At 39.5% G+C, this 18,790-nt stretch overlaps 1 protein-coding gene across 2 annotated transcripts in view; it reads right to left on the minus strand.

Moving 5' to 3' along the window:
- PLD1 (phospholipase D1) overlaps positions 1 to 18,790 on the minus strand; it is a 240,044-nt gene that overhangs the window by 67,244 nt on the left and 154,010 nt on the right. For both annotated transcript variants that reach the window (XM_073626226.1, XM_073626227.1), the window contains exons 16-21: positions 15,621 to 15,749; positions 15,036 to 15,154; positions 14,803 to 14,916; positions 6,516 to 6,626; positions 4,518 to 4,606; positions 377 to 490 (exon numbers count right to left, since the gene is read on the minus strand). In XM_073626226.1, the coding sequence (XP_073482327.1) occupies positions 377 to 490; positions 4,518 to 4,606; positions 6,516 to 6,626; positions 14,803 to 14,916; positions 15,036 to 15,154; positions 15,621 to 15,749 (676 nt within the window). The remainder of the gene's footprint in view (positions 1 to 376; positions 491 to 4,517; positions 4,607 to 6,515; positions 6,627 to 14,802; positions 14,917 to 15,035; positions 15,155 to 15,620; positions 15,750 to 18,790) is intronic.

The raw sequence follows: 18,790 nt of genomic DNA on the forward strand, positions 1-18,790 counted from the left end.
ATACTTTCCGTCCCCACTGTATGTATGTATGTATATATATATATATATATATATATATATATATATATATATATATATACATACATACATACATACATACATACATACACACACACACACACACACACACATTTTTATAAAAGCACAAAAGCACATAAGAGACACAGCAAGCACGATATTAACGCACTGCACCTAAAACTCAGTGCGAATGGGACCTAACTAAGCCCAAATTAAACTGGCTAGCACTTTTTTTGTACAAAAAAATACAATCAAGTTTTACTTTTAAATGAAAGCATCAATATTTTTTTAACAATGCAGCAATTTCATGAACATATTGTTTTCCTAGTGTAAAGTGAATTTGTATGCTTTGTATTACCTGTAGTTGAAATGCATGACAGCCTGCAAGGCACTCCCTCCTCCAGTTGAAATGTCTCCTTCAAACCCAGGGAGGAGCGGAGTGATGACATACACTCGATACCTTTGGTTTTCCCTGCAAGACAGAACATAGAACACCTAATGACACTTCTGTACAGTAGCACTTTTTGTTTTTTTTTATTGAGGTAGCTGCGTTCTATGCTGTTCCACATATCCCCTAATTAACAGATCTTACTACGTCGACAGATTGTTAATATTTAGCGTAAAGAATTCAATTTATTATTTTAAGGCTAATGGGCTCAACTCAGAAAACTAAGACACCAGGATAGGGATATTTTCAAAAACAAGGCAGTTAAGTCCAGTAAAGCTCACCACACACATTACAATCTGATTGTACAATTTTCTTTAGATATACCAAAAACAAAGTAGTCAAAGGGCCTGTCTGACTGTATACAAATTACTTAGATTAGGTGGGTCCTCATATTAACATATTATTGTAACTTGTATGGTGACCCCAAGAGTAGATTACTACAGTAAAGAAATGTATTTGTGGGTTAAAGCTTTTTTAATCAAGCCTATTGTGCCTAAAGTGTAACTGTGACTTTGTTAAATACATTAGTGCTCAGTGTTGGATAGCAGGCCCGTCTCTGCATGCACAGTCAAAGCTTTTTCCAGAGCAGCATCTAAGGAAACCCAAACAGGTGCTAGAATATGAAATAATTTGGTGGTGGTAATGACCAATAGGGAGGCACAGGTAACAGGTAGAGGTAAACCAGACAGCAAACAAGCAGGCTTTGGTTGCAAACTCCCAATATTGCACACCAAAGGATTTGCGGTTCCCAAAATTCCCTGGAAACAGGATGGGCCAACAGGCATCAAGGAGATGGCTACTTCCCAATTCAGCAAACAGCTTAAAGTAGAATCATAGTCAAAAACGTATTTTTTCCATTTTATATAGAGTAAGGGGGGTTACAACCCTGGTTCTATTTTTTTTCTCCGTCTGTGTCCCATTTCAGAGATTTTCCTTCACTTCCCGTCTTATTGCCAAACAGAAAGTGAAAGGAAATCCCTGCAAATTAAGGGACTCAATTGGGGTCCCCCAGGTCACCAGAACTTGTGTCCCCATTGGAAGATTTCCCCTCTATTACTTTTCTGGGGGACAACCCAAAATATGGGATTTTCTTAACTCTCATGGATAATGGAAAACAGGACAAATATTAACAAAAGGCACAGACAGAAATAATAATAAAAAAAAAATAAAAAAAAACTGAGCCCCTTCCCACTCTTCTCCAAAGCGAAAAAAAATAAAAAGGTTTTGCCTTTAGTTATACTTTACCAACCCTAATGAAGCACACATAATGGGCAAAAACGACTGTTTTATGCTATGAAAGCCACATTCAGTAAGGTGCTCTTATTTCTAAAGGCATTATAAACCTTTGTACTTGCACCTTGTGTATTTCACCTGCATAAATGTGAATTGATCATGTAGTTATATAGTGTCATTGGTTGCCTTGTATGTACAGTATATTTTAGAAACTTCTGACACAGGAATGTGAAGATTTACTTTTGTGTTCAACATGAGGCATGTGGCATGGCACTGCACAGGTCAATGCATGTCCTCTGTTGTCAAATTTCCTGTAAAGAAACTATATATCCCACAATCCCCTAGTCTCTCAGTCTAGTGCTCTGCAGGTGAGAGCTAAACAGTAATTAAATGTGACACACAAACAAGCAGAGAAATCATCATGCTGGAAGAGATGCATTTTCATCACATTAACACTCCCACATTTGAGATGCAACACAGAGGAAATGGCAAGGCATACCCTGGATGCTGTGTAGCCCGGAACAAGAAGATATCTTCCCTCCCTCTCGAACAGCGGGTGTCGGCTAACGATTGACCGTTGGCATCCGTTGTTCGGCGAGGAGGAAGACAAGACTGGACAGAGCACTGTCAATTTAACCACTTAAGGACCGAGCCTCTTTTTGACACTTGTTTACAAGTTAAAATTTGTTTTTTTTGCTAGAAAATTCATTTGAACTCCCAAACATACATACGTATACACATACATATGATTATATAATTATATATATAATTTATTTATTCTAACAGCCTAGAGAATAAAATAGCGGTCGTTGCAATACTTTCTGTCATACTGTAATTGTGCAGTGGTCTTACAAGCGTACTTTTTTTGGAAAGAATACACTTTTTTGAATTAAAAAATAAGACAACAGTGAAGTTAGCCCAATTTTTTTTTATATTGTGTAAGATAATGTTATACCGAGTAAATTGATCCCCAACATGTCACGCTTCAAAATTGTGCTCGCTCGTGGAATGGCGACAATTTTTTACCCTTAAAAATCTCCATAGGCGATGATGTTTAAAAAGGTCTACAGGTTACCAGTTTTGAGTTATAGAGGAGTTCTAGGGCTAGAATTATTGCTCTCACTCGAATGATCGCGGCAATACCTCACATGTGTGGCTTGAACACCGTTTTCATATGCGGGTGCTACTCACGTATGCGTTCACTTCTGCGTGCGAGCTCGTCGGGACGGGGCGCTTAAATTTTTTTTTTTATTTTACGTTTTATTTTTTATTTTGACAGCCTTTTTAAAAAAAAATTGGGGCACTTTTATTCCTATTCCAAGGAATGTAAACATCCCTTGTAATAGAAAAAAAAAAGCATGACAGGACCTCTTAAATATGAGATCTGGGGTCAAAAAGACCACAGATCTCATATTTACACTAAAATGTAATTTAAAAAAAAAAAAAAAGTCTCCTTTAAGAGCTATGGTGGGCGGAAGTGACGTTTGACGTCACTTCCGCCCTCCCATGCGATGGAGCCAAGCGGGGGCCATCTTCCCCTCACTCGGCAGCCAGGCATTCACGGGAAAGGACACGATAGTCTCCGTCGCTACCGGCGGGTCCGGTAAGCGGCAGAGACGACCAGGGAGCGGCGGGAGGGGGGTGAGCACCTCTTCCGCTACCGCTGATTAAATGGATCTCAGGGTGAAAACGCAGTGGAGACCACTTTTATTTGAAATAGAAATGCACGGTGTTCCTGAAAATACCGGGTTATGGCAGCTAGCTTCTGCCGTAGCCCCCAGTATTTAGCGTCAAAGTACTGACCTACGGGTATGTCGTTTTGCGAGAAGTGGTTAAACAGAGCTCTGTCCTGTCAGTGGGCATGTGCATCCCTTAGTAAAAGCACCTCACAGTAAACACAAAACACTAAGGCACACATTTAACTCTTTGATCACCCTAGATGTTAACCCCATTCCCAGCCAGTGTCATTAGTACAGTGACCGTGCAAATTTTTAGCACTGATCACAGTATTAGTGTTACTGATTCCCACAAAGTGTCAGTTAGTGTCAGACTGCTATCACAGACCTGCTATAAGTCGCCGCCATTACTAGTATAAATAAAAATCCCATTATATATACCATAGTTTGTAGACGCTATAACATATGCATAAATCAATATACACTTGAGATTTTTTTTTAATCAAAAATATGTAGCAGAATACATTTTGGCCTAAATTTATGAAGAAATTTGATTTTTACATATGGAATATGTTTTCTAGCAGAAAGTAAAAAATATTGTTTTTCTTTTCCAAATTTTTAGTCTTTTTTCGTTTATAGCGCAAAAAATTAAAAATAAAAAACAAAAAACGTAGTGGTGATCAAATACCACGAAACGAAATCTCTATTTGTGGGGAAAAAAATTATATACATTTCATTTGTGTACAGCATTGCATGACCGCAAAATTGTCAGTTAAAGTAACGCAGTGCCAAAAAGAAAAAAAAAATGGCCTGGTCATTAAGGTGGTTAAATCTTTCACTGGTCAAGTGGTTTAAGGTAAGGCAAACAAAGAGCATGTGGAATATAATTATACGAATACCTATTTAAAACAAAAACATTTTGAAAGAGTACAATGCCTTCAAGTGCAGTAATCCCCATCAACCAATCCAAATAAATCTTGGACTGGTCTGACCTTAGTAGAATGTATTGTGGTTGGTAGTTATGATTTGCTGCACTTATAAGTTGCCAGCTAATAAATCTTTAATGAATTAGGCAGCAATCGTTAGCTTATTTATGGTGTAAGTGTACTGTTAATTAGGTGACAGGATACATAAACATTTACCTGTGAGCTTTGATGATTCTTTGAGCGATGGTGTCACCAATCTTGTTAAACACAACTTTGTTGTCAGAACAGCTGATAAAGAACTGGTTCTGGTAAAAAGGAATATTTAAAAAAAAAGAAAGTATAAAACATGGGAGCGTAGAATGGAAAAGGAGAATAGAAAAAGATAGGGGTACATAGAAGGGAGAAGAAGATAGTGAAACAACCGTGCAGAGAAAGTGGGAAAAGAAAGATTGAGAAAGGGGTAATAGAGAGAATAGAAAGAAGAAACAGAAGATGAGAGTAATAAAGGTGAGGAAATAGAATAGTGAGAGAAAGGGAAAGAAGGGGAGACAAGAGAGATACAGAAAGGTTTTGAGATAATAATAGAGAGTGAAACAGAGAGAGAATGGTGGACAAAGAAAAAGACAGATGTACAGAGGATTAAATACAAACAAAGAAAGAGGAAACCTTGTATTAGCCGTAAAAGATTGGTTGTGAAGCTGGATTCACACCTATGCATTTTTAGTACTTTTTGCACTACAGAACGTGTTCCATAAGAAATCATGTTAAATGGACTGTAGTGCAAATCTGCAAAATGCAAAAAGCACTAAAAATGCATAGGTGTGAATCCAGCCTAAAGCTGCATCCCACAGAGGTTTTGTTCACACAAGTGATTGAGCAGGATCCCTAACCAATTCCCACATTTTCAATTTTCTTAGCAATAGTTGTATTTCAAAGCATTGATGCTATATGTTTGATGTGGCAAAGTTTTATACTGGATAAAAAGGAAAACCTTTCTAGAACATGTTGTTTGATATTGGCTTAATATTCTGTAGAGAGAATATGTTTCTCACTTGCCTGCACAAGTGAGTAAGTTCACTTGTTTTTAGGCTGATCATTGGTAGTCCACCTGTTGGTGGTTTATTGATCAGATGTTTGTCCAATGTTCATCCTGATTACTCATTTGTTGAGAGGTTATCTATCAGTTTGCAATCTGCTGGTCCATCCCTGGATGTTTGATTGTGGCTTTGTGTTCCTGCTGTCATATCCAGGTCCTCCTGTCCTTTCTGGGGCTCTGTTGTTTCTTCTGGCTTTTTTGGATACATACAGTATATCCCCTGCTACTCATCCAGTCTTTCCCTGGGTACTTTTGACCAACTATTTCTGCTTTTGATTACTCACTCTCCTGTGATCAAATCTAACGCTTCCCGCATTCCTGGCTCCAATTCTTTAACCCTGCGTTAGCAAACTTGCTCTGTTTAACCTCTCTTGTGTGGTGTGCATATGAGACTATGCAGAGAAGCCTACTGTTTGACTGAGCAGTGCTCATTTAAAGGATTGTGGGGTCACACTCCAGTTGCCTGTTGCAGTATTTAGATTACTTTCAATAAGGTGCCCGTCTATGTGATCATGTGTCCAATTCCTGCTGTTTGTCTGTCAAGTCCCCAAGAGTATTCAAAACCCATAGCTCGGTCTCAACACTTGTCTGACATTTCGTTCCAGGTTTCTATTTTTGCCCATCTGCTCCAAACCTCTGCTCTGTGGACTATCCCAGAGAATTGTCTCATGCTCATTATTCTTTTTTTACCACACTGCTTATCTTTGTCTTTAGGCTTGTCTGGGAACACATGCATCTTATTCCCTATGGTACTGCAAACTTTGGCCTGTCTGACAAACCCAGGCTTTCTGGCTCAACATAGCTGGGGAAAGATTTGCCCAAATGAAATATTTAAATTTACAGGAAACTTGGATTTCAGCTTTAAATCTTTTAGGATATGCATATACCAGTTTTGTTTACTATTAGACTGACTGCTGTTAGGTTTGCCACGTTTACCTTTTAGGTTTTGACCCAATTTTCAAGTGAGATTTGTTCCAGGTTATTTAGATTGGTTAGAAGACACAATTTTAAAATAGCACACAGCACTGTCAATTTAGGCAATCACAATCCCTTTTAGTAGGTTATGTCATGCATCACAATTACAGTTCAAATTGCAGCCATTCTGTATTTTCTCATACCTCAATGTATACGTAGTGCTTGCTGTTTTCGATTACGTGGATGTATGCATTGTGAATGGACTCTTCATGGTACTTTATACCTGCTGACCAGTCTGCTGCAGAACGTATCACCTAGGAAGGGACAGAAGAGGAACACTAGACATAAGACAAGATTCAAACTTGTTTGTCAGCACAAACATATGAGCAGCTCAGGGCAGGTAATGTGTTGTACCAGCTGCACTCAAATTTTGCTCATACCGGTTATGTAACCCAACATATAAACCAGCCTTTCCCAAACCTTTTACCATGGGGAAGGCCTTAAAAATGTTTTCAGATTTCAGGGAACCCCCAATATTATGAGACCTACAAGCTCATGGCAAAAAAGTCTAATCAGTGAGTGGTAGACATAGATGGTAAGGTTGAATAAAGACACCAGTTCAGCCTGTATTTATGTCAATACCATTTCCCATATCCCTGTATATTGTGCTTGCTAAGATGCCCACCTAAGTTTTTTTTTTTGTTTAATTATTGACACTCCTTGCTAACACCACCAACTGTGAAAAGGAATTCTACATCCTTGCGGCTTACTGCTCTGACGGTGAAGAACCCCTTAAGCAGTTTTAAAGTGATACTTAAGTCTTGTTTTTTTTTTCTATAAAAATAACAAATCTGGTATACTTGCCTGCTCTGTGTAGTGGTTTTGCACAAAGCAGCTCAGATCCCGGCTGGCCCCTCCCTCCTGTTCAGTGCCCCCATAGCAAGCAGCTTGCTATGGGGGCACCAGAACCGAGCCGCAGCTCCGTGTATCCATTAAGACATGGAGCCACGGTTCAGTCCCATCCCCTCTTTCCTCATTGGCCGACTTTGATTGACAGCAGCAGGAGCCAATGGCGATGCAGCTGTCTCTCAGCCAATTAGGAGAGAGAGTCATGGACAGTCGAGACACTTGTGGAAATCGCTGGATCGAGATGGGGCTCATGTAAGTATTAGGGGAGCTGCTGCACACAGAAGGTTTTTTATCTCAATGCACAGAATACATTAAGATAAAAAAATCTTCTGCCTTTACAACCACTTTAAGGTTAAATCGCTTCTCGTACAACTTCACTGAGTGGCCACGTGTCCTAAACCAACTTGAGATTGAATAGTTTTCTCTCTGTGCTAGAACCACCATTGAGAGATTTGTATATCGCTATTATATCTCCTCCTAAGCATCTCTTCTCCAGGGAGAATAATTTAAATGCTTGTAGTCGTTTCTCATTGTGGAGATCCTTCAGTTCCATTATTAGCTTTGTTGCCTCGCTCCAGTTCCAGCACATTCTTCCAGAACTGGACACCAAAACTGGACTGGACACCAAACTCAAGATACAGCCAGTCTTATCTCTTGAGTAAATTCCCTTTTTAATGCATGACAATAGTCTGCTAGCTTTGCTTGCTGCAAGTTGACATTGCATGCTATTGCTGAGCCTGTCATCTACTAGGACCCCCAGGATCTTTTTCCATCCTTGATTTCCCAAAGGTTCTCTCCCAAACGAGTAACTTGCATTCATATTTTTAGCGCCCAAGTGCATTACATCATTTCCCATGTAGTAGCCCATCCCTTTATATTATTGAGGTCTTCGTGTAAAGTTTCTGTATTCTGTTGTGAAGTTATTGCCCTGCTTAGCAGCAGAAAACACTGAGATTGAACTATTTATGCCAACCTCTCTAATTTATGAATAAGGCTTAGGGTAACCCGCTCACGCCTCCAGACCATTCTGAGTACACACCATTTAAAACCACCTTTTGGATGAATCCTTGCAAACAATTTTCTATCGAGGCACATAAACTATCATCTATGCGAACTGACCTCAATTTGTAAATTATGCATTTATGGGGAACTGTATTAAATGGTTTGGCAAAATCCAGATGCACCACATTCACAGGCCTTCCTTTATCTGGATGACAACTCATTTCCTCATAGAACGGTAACAGGTTGGTCTGGTAAGAACGGTCTTTCATACATCCATGCGGATTACTATGAAGGATACTGTTTTTATAAGCAAATTCTTGGATTAATTCTTGATTATTAATACCGCTCCTTTTCCTTTGTAGAAACTGAGGAAAGAATGTGTTTAGTACAGTTGCCTTTTCCTTGTCATTTGTAAACAACTTCTCCTGATCATCCTTTATGGAGCCAATATGCTCTGACCTCGCTTTTTAAAAAAAATAATGGTTTATACATTTTAATAATGGTCTATTTATTTATTCGCCCTGATTGAACTCTTACATTTCTTACTGCATTCCTTGCTGTGTTGGAATGCTGATGAAGACCCCTCGGCCATTTTTTCTTTTATATGCCTGTTTACGCTAAAAAGTTTAGCTACCCATGTTTACCTAAGCTCTTTTATATTTGTTGTCCATTGAAATGTACTGGTTTATGCTGTCATTTAATATTTTCTTAACCACTTACCGACCGGCCACTGTATATATATCATTACTTTGAAGATGGATATCTCGATAACGGCAGCAGCTGCTGCCACAACCGAGGTATCCATCTTTAGGGCCGGCGGTTCTGTACACGATAATGGTGGTCTCTGTGGCGGGTTCGCCGCGAGATCACCATTATCGGCGGTGGGAGAGGTGCCACCCCCCCTCCCGCCAATCTCCCGCGCCCTCTGCCGCTTACCGGAGCCATCGGTAGCGGCGGAGGCGATCGGGACCTGTCACTTCCTCAGTATGGAGACAAGTGAGGCTAAGATGGCCCCCACCCGTCTCCATACAATAGGACAGCTGAAGTGACGTCATTACATCAGCTCCGCCCACTTGTCTTAAAGGCACAATTTTTTGTGTCATTTTTTTAAACGACTTTTTTCTTTTTTTTTTGCATTAAAGTCTAAATATGAGATCTGAGGACTTTTTGACCCCAGATCTCATATTTAAGAGGACCTGTCATGCTTTTTTCTATTACAAGGGATGTTTACATTCCTTGTAATAGGAATAAAAGTGATTCAAATTTGTTTTTTTTTTTTTAAACAGTGAAAGTTTTTTTTTAAAGCGGCCTGTCCAGACGAGCTTGCGCACAGAAGCGAACGCATACGTGAGTAGCGCCCGCATATGAGAACGGTGGTCAAACCACACATGTGAGGTGTCACCGCGACCGGTAGAGCACGAGCAATAATCCTAGCCCTAGACCTCCTCTGTAACGCAAAACATGCAACCTGTAGAATTTTTTAAACATCGCCTATGGAGATTTTTAAGGGTAAAAGTTTGACGCCATTCCACGAGCGGGTGCAATTTTGAAGCATGACATGTTGGGTATCAATTTACTTGCCGTAACATTATATTTCACAATATAAAAAAAATTGGGCTAACTTTACTGTTGTCTTATTTTTTTATTCAAAAAAGTGAATTTTTTCCAAAAAAAGTGCGCTTATAAGACCGCTGCGCAAAATACGGTGCAAAAAAAAGTATTGCAATGACCGCCATTTTATTCTCTAGGGTGTTAGAAAAAAAACAATATATGTTTGGGGGTTCTAAGTAATTTTCTAGCAAAAAAAACTTTTAAACATGTAAACACCTAAAATCCAAAACGAGGCTGGTCTTTAAGTGGCACTCCCATTTTTCCTCCGTGTTCATCATTTCTAGAATTTGATCCCATTTAATATCTTGCAGTATGGAGTGCAGTTTAAAAAAGTCGGCTCTTTAGATATTTCGTTTTCTTATACTATCCTTTGTCCCTTCTTTTCCTACAATTTACACTGAACATAATTACTCCGTAATCACTGTTTCCTTAATTATCCCTTATTTCCACATCTGTAATCAGAGCTGTTTTATTTATAACTAGTAGATCTAGCAGAGCATTATTTCTAGTTGGAACATTCACCAATTGAAGTTGTCCTGCAAAACCTTTGAGAAGTGTTTTAAGCCGAAGGATAAAGAATGGGGTTTATCTAATAACCATGATATGAAACATAATAATGGCTAAAAAAAGAAACTTGGACAGCAAAAATTGTAGTGATCCCTTACATTAGTGTTCAGTATAAAAGTGACCCCTTACATTGATCTTCTGCTTACACTGACCACCAATCTGTCACTGCTCTGTTCCGAAGGCCTATTAAAACTCTGGAGTGAACTCTGGCTTGTGTGTTTCCCCAGTTGAGAAAAGTAGAGCTAAATGATAGAGGCATATTTATAAAGCAGTGAATGTGATATTCACTAGAAAATCATTGCAGATGAATCAACCACTGAAATATAAAACATGTGAAGTGGGAAGATACACATGCAGTAAATATTTATTGAATAAATATTCACTGCTTTACAAATATGTCCCTATATTTTATTATAGTACTAAATTCATACCTTTGCCTAACAAAGCAGGCCATTAACAGATTGCATGGGAACATCCCAGTGGCTTTTCAAAATACATGATCAATATGTACAGATAGTATAATTAGATGCTACTTTCTAATTGCATTTATAAAGAAAAAACTAATATTGTATTAAAAAAATGCAAATCAATATAGACCACTAACCAGCAGGGGGAGCCAACTGTATAGAGAATGGTGTTATTGTGCAACTGTAACACAAACTGTTAGGTGAATTAACACCTTTAAATATGCTCCTAGCTAGCATTCTTTAGAGTACACACAGATTGAATGTGGTTTGAGAATAGCAATGTCCTGCTAGATAAATGCATTATAGGAGAGGAATGTTATACTAATAACATACAAAGAGAATTTGAGACTTCACACTAGTGCTGTGCGTTTGTGCACACACATCGCAGGGTACAGCAGCTCGTTCATTTACTGGGGGTATTGGGGAGAAATGCAATTGGAGTGTTTTTTTTTTTTTTTGTTTTTTAATCTTAATGCAGGGAATGCATTCAGGTAAAACAATGACGTAAATATGTGAAATACGCAATAACCCATTGTAAATTAATTTAAAGTGACTGTAAAGGCATTTTTTAAAATTTAAAATAAAAAAGATGTTATACATACCTCCTCTGTACATCCTCTTACCTCCTCTCCTGAAGACCTGAAGACCCCGCTGGCACGGTCCGCTCCTTCTTACGAGTGCCTCCTCCGCAAGCCGTGTACTGAGGGGGCACTGAGCCAGGCTGTGTGTGCAAATAGACACACACATTGCAGCTCGGCCATGCCCTGCTCCCACCTCACAGGATGTGACTGACAGCAGCAAGAGCCAAAGGCCTCCGTTGCTTTCAGAGACTCCTATGAGACCAAGGAGGGGGAGAGGCAAAGGGACGGGGGAGAGAGAAGATGGGCACAAATTTTTTTTTTACCGTAATGCAGAGAATGCAGTATAGTAAAAAAAAAAATACTTTTGAGTTTAGAACTACTTTAATATTTGGCCTCCTTTTAATGAAATTTGATTGGTCGCTGCACTGTGCACATATTGAGTAAACATTGCACAGCATTACTGAGGGCCCATTCGCATACAGTGCAATGAATGGTGTTTTACTGCATTAAATGACAGTCCCTGCTAGGGTGCATAGAAAACAATTGCTTTCTATGTGCCCCGATCACACTGCAACACAGCTGGGGGGTACTTTGGGCTGTGGTAAAATATAGACATGTAGCATTTTACCACAGCACACTGGAAGGCAGAGCATGTCACCGCATGGCAGCTGTCACTTTGTGGCCTGTCAAAGTTAAAAGAAAAAACCATAGGAATCTGCTGAAACGCACTTCAGACTAAAACATTTTTTGCATGTGGTGCTTTGTCAACGTAGTCTATGTTAATATACAGTATAATGTGTGTATAAGATTGTAGACTGCCAAAGCTTATCTAGGCCCGTGATCTGTGGTCTTCTTAGCTGTTGAGAAACCAGTTGCATATCTCTGCAAATTACTGGTAGGGGGTTTTGGTTTAGACTTCCAGACTGAACAGGACAGCGCTATCTGTTCAATATGTCATTCTGTTTACTCTTGTTGCCTAAACAGCACCTGGAAAATCAAACCTACTCCCTTGGCATATTTTTCAGACATGACTGAAGCCATCTTTCAAACTGCCTAATAAACACAGGCCAAGAAAAACCATTACATGTGACTAAGCTGGCATACTGCTTGGGAAGCCCAGTACAATAACATATAACGTTGCTGTGATGTCTCGCTGCTTAGCAAAACTCCTAAACACTGAATCTAGACTTTATTCATAGAAGAGGTTCTCCTTTTGCTTAAGAATAGAATATTTTCCTGAATATAGTACATGACGGACATGAGTACATGAAACCACATTGCCTTTTTCTATTTCATCTCTCCATCTGTCTCCTAGCACTATGCCTTCAGCTGACAATTCTCTAATAGAAGACTCCCACTGATCAATGGAGAGCGATATTGGTCCCCAAGGCAGCTCCCTGAATTGGAGGGCAGCCCGCAGCATGCTCTCAGTGATCATCCACACTTGTTTAACACTGTATAATGCTTAGGGTGGGTACATTCTGATTAGCAATTCCAGTTGGCCTTACAAATTCTTCATACAACATGTGAACAAAATGTAACTGAAGATTTATTTGCACCGAAAGAACACCGAACAAGGTAATTTCAGACTTTCAAATAAAGCTGTAGTTTCTAAAGACACTCCCTTTGTGTCCTTACCCATGTAGACCATTGGAAATCTTTATTAACCCCTTAGCACTGACCGTACACACATATGTGGCCACGGCTTTAAGGGGTTATACCTGGATGATGCCTGCAGCTGCAGGCAACACCCCGGTACCATTTTGAGCAGGCGGTCGGCTCTTTAGGGATAACAACCAACATGGCTAAAAGCAGTTCGGCTGTTATCCCAAAAAAAAACGGGAGAGGAAGTCCCCCCCCCCCCTCTCTTCCCGGGCCTCCCGTCCCACCGGAGACCAGAGCCACGATCCGCCACGTCTGTCGGCTAGAGTGAGATGGCTTCGTTCCAGTCTCCTGTGTAAAAACACGGAAGCGCTGCCACAACGACACTTCCGGTTTACTCGGCTGCGCCGATTTAAAAAAAATGACAGTGTTCAGACCCCCTGATCCCTCCATAAAGTACCTGTCACCACCTATTACTGTCACAAGGGATGTTTACATTCCTTGTGAAAGCAATAAAAGTGATCAGAATTATTATTTTTTAAAGTGACAATGTAAAAAAACAAAACAAAGAAACAGCACGCGCAAGTCGAGCCCGCATATGTAAACAGGGTGTAAACCACACATGTGAGGTATCACCGCGATCGTTAGAGCGAGAGCAATAATTCTAGCAAAAAACCTCCTCTGTAGCTCTAACCTGGTAACCATTAAATTTTTTTAAAAGTATCGCCTATGGAGATTTTTAGGTACCGTAATTTGTCGCCATTCTACGAGTGTGCGCAATTTTAAAGAATGACATGTTACACATCTAATTTCTCGGCGTAACATATTTCACACTATACAAAAAAAATTGGGCTAACTCCTGTTTAGTGTTTTTTAATTCATGAAAGTGTATTTTTTCCCCAAAAAAAGTGTGTTTGAAAGACCGCTGCGCAAATACCGCGTGACATTAAATATTGGAACGATCGCCATTTTATTCCCTAGGGTCTCTGCTAAAAATATATATGTTTGGGGGTTCTAAGTAATTTTCTAGCAAAAAATACGGATTTTAACTTGTAAGCAACAAATGTCAAAAATAGGCTTAGGCATGAAAGGGTTAAACCTAAATAGAAATGACTATGGGGGCCATCAAAGTTGGAAAGTATAGAAGTATTGAAAATTTAAAGGCCTATAGAAAGAAAAGTTGTTTTAATAGTATTCATCCTCTCATCTCAGTAATTCATCCTCTCGGTTTGTCATTATACTGTTTACCATTATTGAAAGTGAAAGAAAAATCACAAATTTCAGGTTGTCCCCAGAAAAGTAAGAGGAAATCTTCCAATAGGGACACTAGTTCTGGTGACTTGGGTGTCCTTAAGGAATTTCCTTCATTTGCAGGGATTTCCTCTCAATTCCTGGCTATGGGACAGGAAGTGAAGGGAAACCCTTGTAATGGGACACAGATGGCAAAAAAAATATCTCTGATAGGGGTTATAACCCTTCCTTACTCTATTCAAAATGAAAAAAAATATATAGTTCTACTTAAATAATATGACATCCACATGTCAAACACATGGTACTTTGTGCAAAACATTCCCCAATGAAAATATCAATTTATTCATGTTGCTTCCTACTATGAAAAACATTCAGTGACATAGGAAAATACAAGTACTTTAGGAAAGGTTTGTGTACTCTCCTATCCAATTTGCTGTTAAGCAGTGCTTTAATCCCTTTATCAAAAGGACTATCCCTTTCAAGTTAGACGTCTCACTTACCTGAGCACAAGCATGCACTGCCCCCGGAACCTGATAAGGCAACTCCTTGGCCGTTTTGTGAGTTTTTGGCAGAAGGAAAGGGTAGGAAAGAGACCGATATTTTGGCTTCATGATCTAAGATAAAAGAACATATAGTATGAATCTAAATTCTAGTAGGCCATTACAAAATAATAATGATATAATATAAAACTAGAGTAGAAGCAATGATCTAGTAATGTAGATTAAGCAGCAACCTTTGTGAAATTCCATCGCTGAATAAAGTGTCTTGCCACATCACGAGCCGCTTTCCCATGAACCACAGAAGAAATGTCATGCCACGGCATTCTAGGTGTTTGGTATCGGTCAATGAAGTCTAAACAAAAAAGAAAAATTGGAACGAGTAACATTCACAAAAGAGGAGTATAATGACATTATTCAGATCTTTTTTTTTTTTTTTTTGTACAAACATTATTACAAATTAAGATAAAATAAACCTGTACTGATGTTACAGCAGCTAACATAGGCTAGAGGTACCTGGACCCACCTTGGCTACCATGCACAGCTGCACCATATTTTGCAAATCATCCCCTTGGTCTATTAAAATACATAGATGCATGCTAGGAACTACTGTCTATGCGCTTATTTTTCACATCCCCCTACTGATTAACATGGTGACAAAGTTAAAAAAGAGAAAGAAAACAAACACATTCATTTACTCTGGGTTCAATGATTGGTTACAGTTATTGACAGGTCATTTAATATTCATCAACATTTTTTCTGCCTGACAAAACTATACTGTTTTGAAATTTTCATTCTTTGGTTTTGAACCAGTAACATACCATCAAAGGGTTTATCCAGTTGTACCCAGTCTTTAAACACAAAGTTGCAGTAGTCTTTTCCATGCCAGAACCTGGTTTCACCAAGAAGTTCTCCCACACCGGTCTGTAGGCTGCGCACAGATCCCCTGTCTGTAACAAGCAGAACATGTGCAAACAAGTCCGTATGAGCACAACACTCACATATAGTCTGAAATTATGTAAACACTGTTTTCAAACAAAGAATCAGTAACAATTAACTAGCTGAGCAGGGGTTGTTAGTCTGATTCCAACCAAAGAGCTGGATGACCCAGTTTTTATCTCACCATCTAAAATATAGCTAGATTTTTAATAGTTTCTAACTAAATGGACCCTGGTCTTTGCATCCTTCATTACTAAAGAAAGCACATTACATGCCTGCTGCCTAATGCAATGTTAAGTCCACATATCTGGTCATTAATTGGGCTATGGACGTCCTTTCCTTAAGCTGGCTATGCACTGCAAATTTAAGCCAGTTCCTAAAGAATCGGGCAAAATTCACTCAGTGGGTGGCCGTGTCGGTTCAGTTTCAGTCAAAAAAAGTCGATAGACTTTGGTCGATGGCGCCTGCTGGTAATTTTTCAGCCAAACAGCGACTGCATCCAAATAGTAATTTGACAAGTGTTGGGTTGACTGTTAAAATATGACAATAGCCACAGCGGGAGACTCCTTCAAGGAACGGCTAGCTAAACAAAGGAATAAAAACGGTCACAGTAATTATATTACAGAATATAATTTTTAAACAGTATTGCTGCAAAATGTACACATTATATTTAGGTCATAGATAGATATAGATAGATAGATATAGATAGATAGATAGATAGATAGATAGATAGATAGATAGATAGATAGATAGATAGATAGATAGATAGATAGATAGATAGATAGATAGATAGATATATCTATCTATCTATATCTATCTATCTAATTTATCTGCGTATAACACGCACAGGCGTATAACACGCACATTCATTTTAAGAGGGAAGTTTCAGGAAAAAAACTTACATTTTAAATAAGGAACTTTAAAGCAAAATAAGGGTCAGTCCCCATCTGCAGCCTCACCATTGCCATCAATGCAGCCTCACCAGTCCACATCAATGCAGCAGCCTCACCATTGCCATCAGTGCAGCCTGATCGATGCCCATCTGCAGCCTAGAAGGGACAGGGAGGGGGGTGGGATGAGCGCCGACAGATTACATACAGTGAGAATCTCCTATGATAGACAGAACAGTGGTCCAATGGCGGCCCAGGAGACGGGACTTCCTATCACAGAGGCCACCAAGTAAACAGGAGTTTCTCACTGTATGTAATCTGATGGCACTCGTCCTGCCCCCTTCCCTGTCCCCTCCGAGGCAGCTAAAATTGAAGTATTGGCGTATAACACGCACACGCCATTTGCACCCGATTTGCACGGTGAAAAAGTGAGTGTTATACGCCAATACAGTATATATACACACATACACACACACAGAGTGCCTTGAAATTTTCCACATTTTGTCATGTTACAACCAAAAACATAAATGTATTTTATGTGATAGACCAACACAAAGTGGCACATAATTGTGAAGTGGAAGGAAAATGATAAATGGTTTTCAAAATGGTTTACAAATAAATATCTGAAAAGTGTGGCGTGCATTTGTATTCAGCCCCCTGAGTTAATACTTTGTAGAACCATCTTTCACTGCAATTACAGCTGCGAGTCTTTTTGGGGATCTCTACCAGCTTTACACATCTAGAGAGAGTGAAATTTTTGCCCATTCTTCTTTGCAAAATAGCTCAAGCTCTGTCACATTGGATGGAGAGCATCTGAACAGCAATTTTCAAGTCTTGCCACAGATTCTCAATTGGATTTAGGTCTGGACTTTGACTGGGCCATTCTAACACATGAATATGCTTTGATCTAAACCATTCCAGTGTAGCTCTGGCTGTATGTTTAGGGTTGTTGTCCTGCTGGATGTTGAACCTCTGCCACAGTCTCAAGTCTTTGGCAGGCTAACAGGTTTTCTTCCAAGATTGCCCTGTATTTGGCTCCATCCATCTTCCAATCAACTCTGACCAGGTACCCTGTTCTCTGCTGAAGAAAAGCATCCCCACAACATGATGCTGTCACCACCATATTTCACAGTGGGGATGGTGTGCTCAGGGTGATGTGCAGTGTTAGTTTTCCACCACACATAGCGTTTTACTCTTAGGCCAAACAATTCAATTTTGGTCTTCTCTGACCAGAGCACCTTCTTCCACATGTTTGCTGTGTCACCCACATGGCTTCTCACAAACTGCAAATGGGACTGCTAATGGCTTTCTTTCAACTATGGCTTTCTTCTTGCCACTCTTCCATAAAGGCCAGATTTGTGGAGGGTACGACTAATAGTTGTCCTGTGGACAGATCCTCCCTCCTGAGCTGTGGATCTCTGCAGCTCCTCCAGAGTTACCATGGGCCTCTTGGCTGCTTCTCTGATTAATGCTCTCCTTGCCAGCCTGTCAGTTTCGGTAAAGGCCATGTCTTGGTAGGTTTGCAGTTGTGCCATACTCTTTCCATTTTTGGATGATGGATCGAACAGTGCACCGTAAGATGTTCAAAGCTGGGGATATTTTTTTTATAACCTAACCCTGCTTTAAACGTCTCCACAACTTTATCCCTGACCTGTCTGGTGTGTTCCTTGGCCTTCGTGATGCTGTTTGTTCACTAAGGTTCCCTAACAAACCTCTGAGGGCTTCACAGAACAGCTGTATTTATACTGAGAATAAATTACACACAGGTGGACTCTATTTACTAATTAGGTGACTTCTGAAGGCAATTGGTTAGTTAGGGTATCAGAGTAAAGTGGGGCTGAATACAAATGCACACCACACTTTTCAGATGTTTTTTTGAAAAAAAAAAATGAAAACCATTTATCATTTTCTTTCCACTTCACAATTATGTTCCACTTTGTGTTGGTCTATCACATAAAATCCCAATAAAACACATGAACCTTTTTGGTTGTAACATGACAAAATGTGGAAAATTTCAAGGGGTATGAATACTTTCTCAAGATACTAATATATATATATATATATATATATATATATATGTGTGTGTGTGTCTGTCTGTCTGTCTGTCTGTCTGTCTGTGTTTGGGGTTGTTATGTTGGAATACTGCTCTGTGGCCCAGCTTC

The sequence above is a fragment of the Aquarana catesbeiana genome, linkage group LG04 (genome assembly GCF_042186555.1).
Source record: "Aquarana catesbeiana isolate 2022-GZ linkage group LG04, ASM4218655v1, whole genome shotgun sequence".
Taxonomy (NCBI): domain Eukaryota; kingdom Metazoa; phylum Chordata; class Amphibia; order Anura; family Ranidae; genus Aquarana; species Aquarana catesbeiana.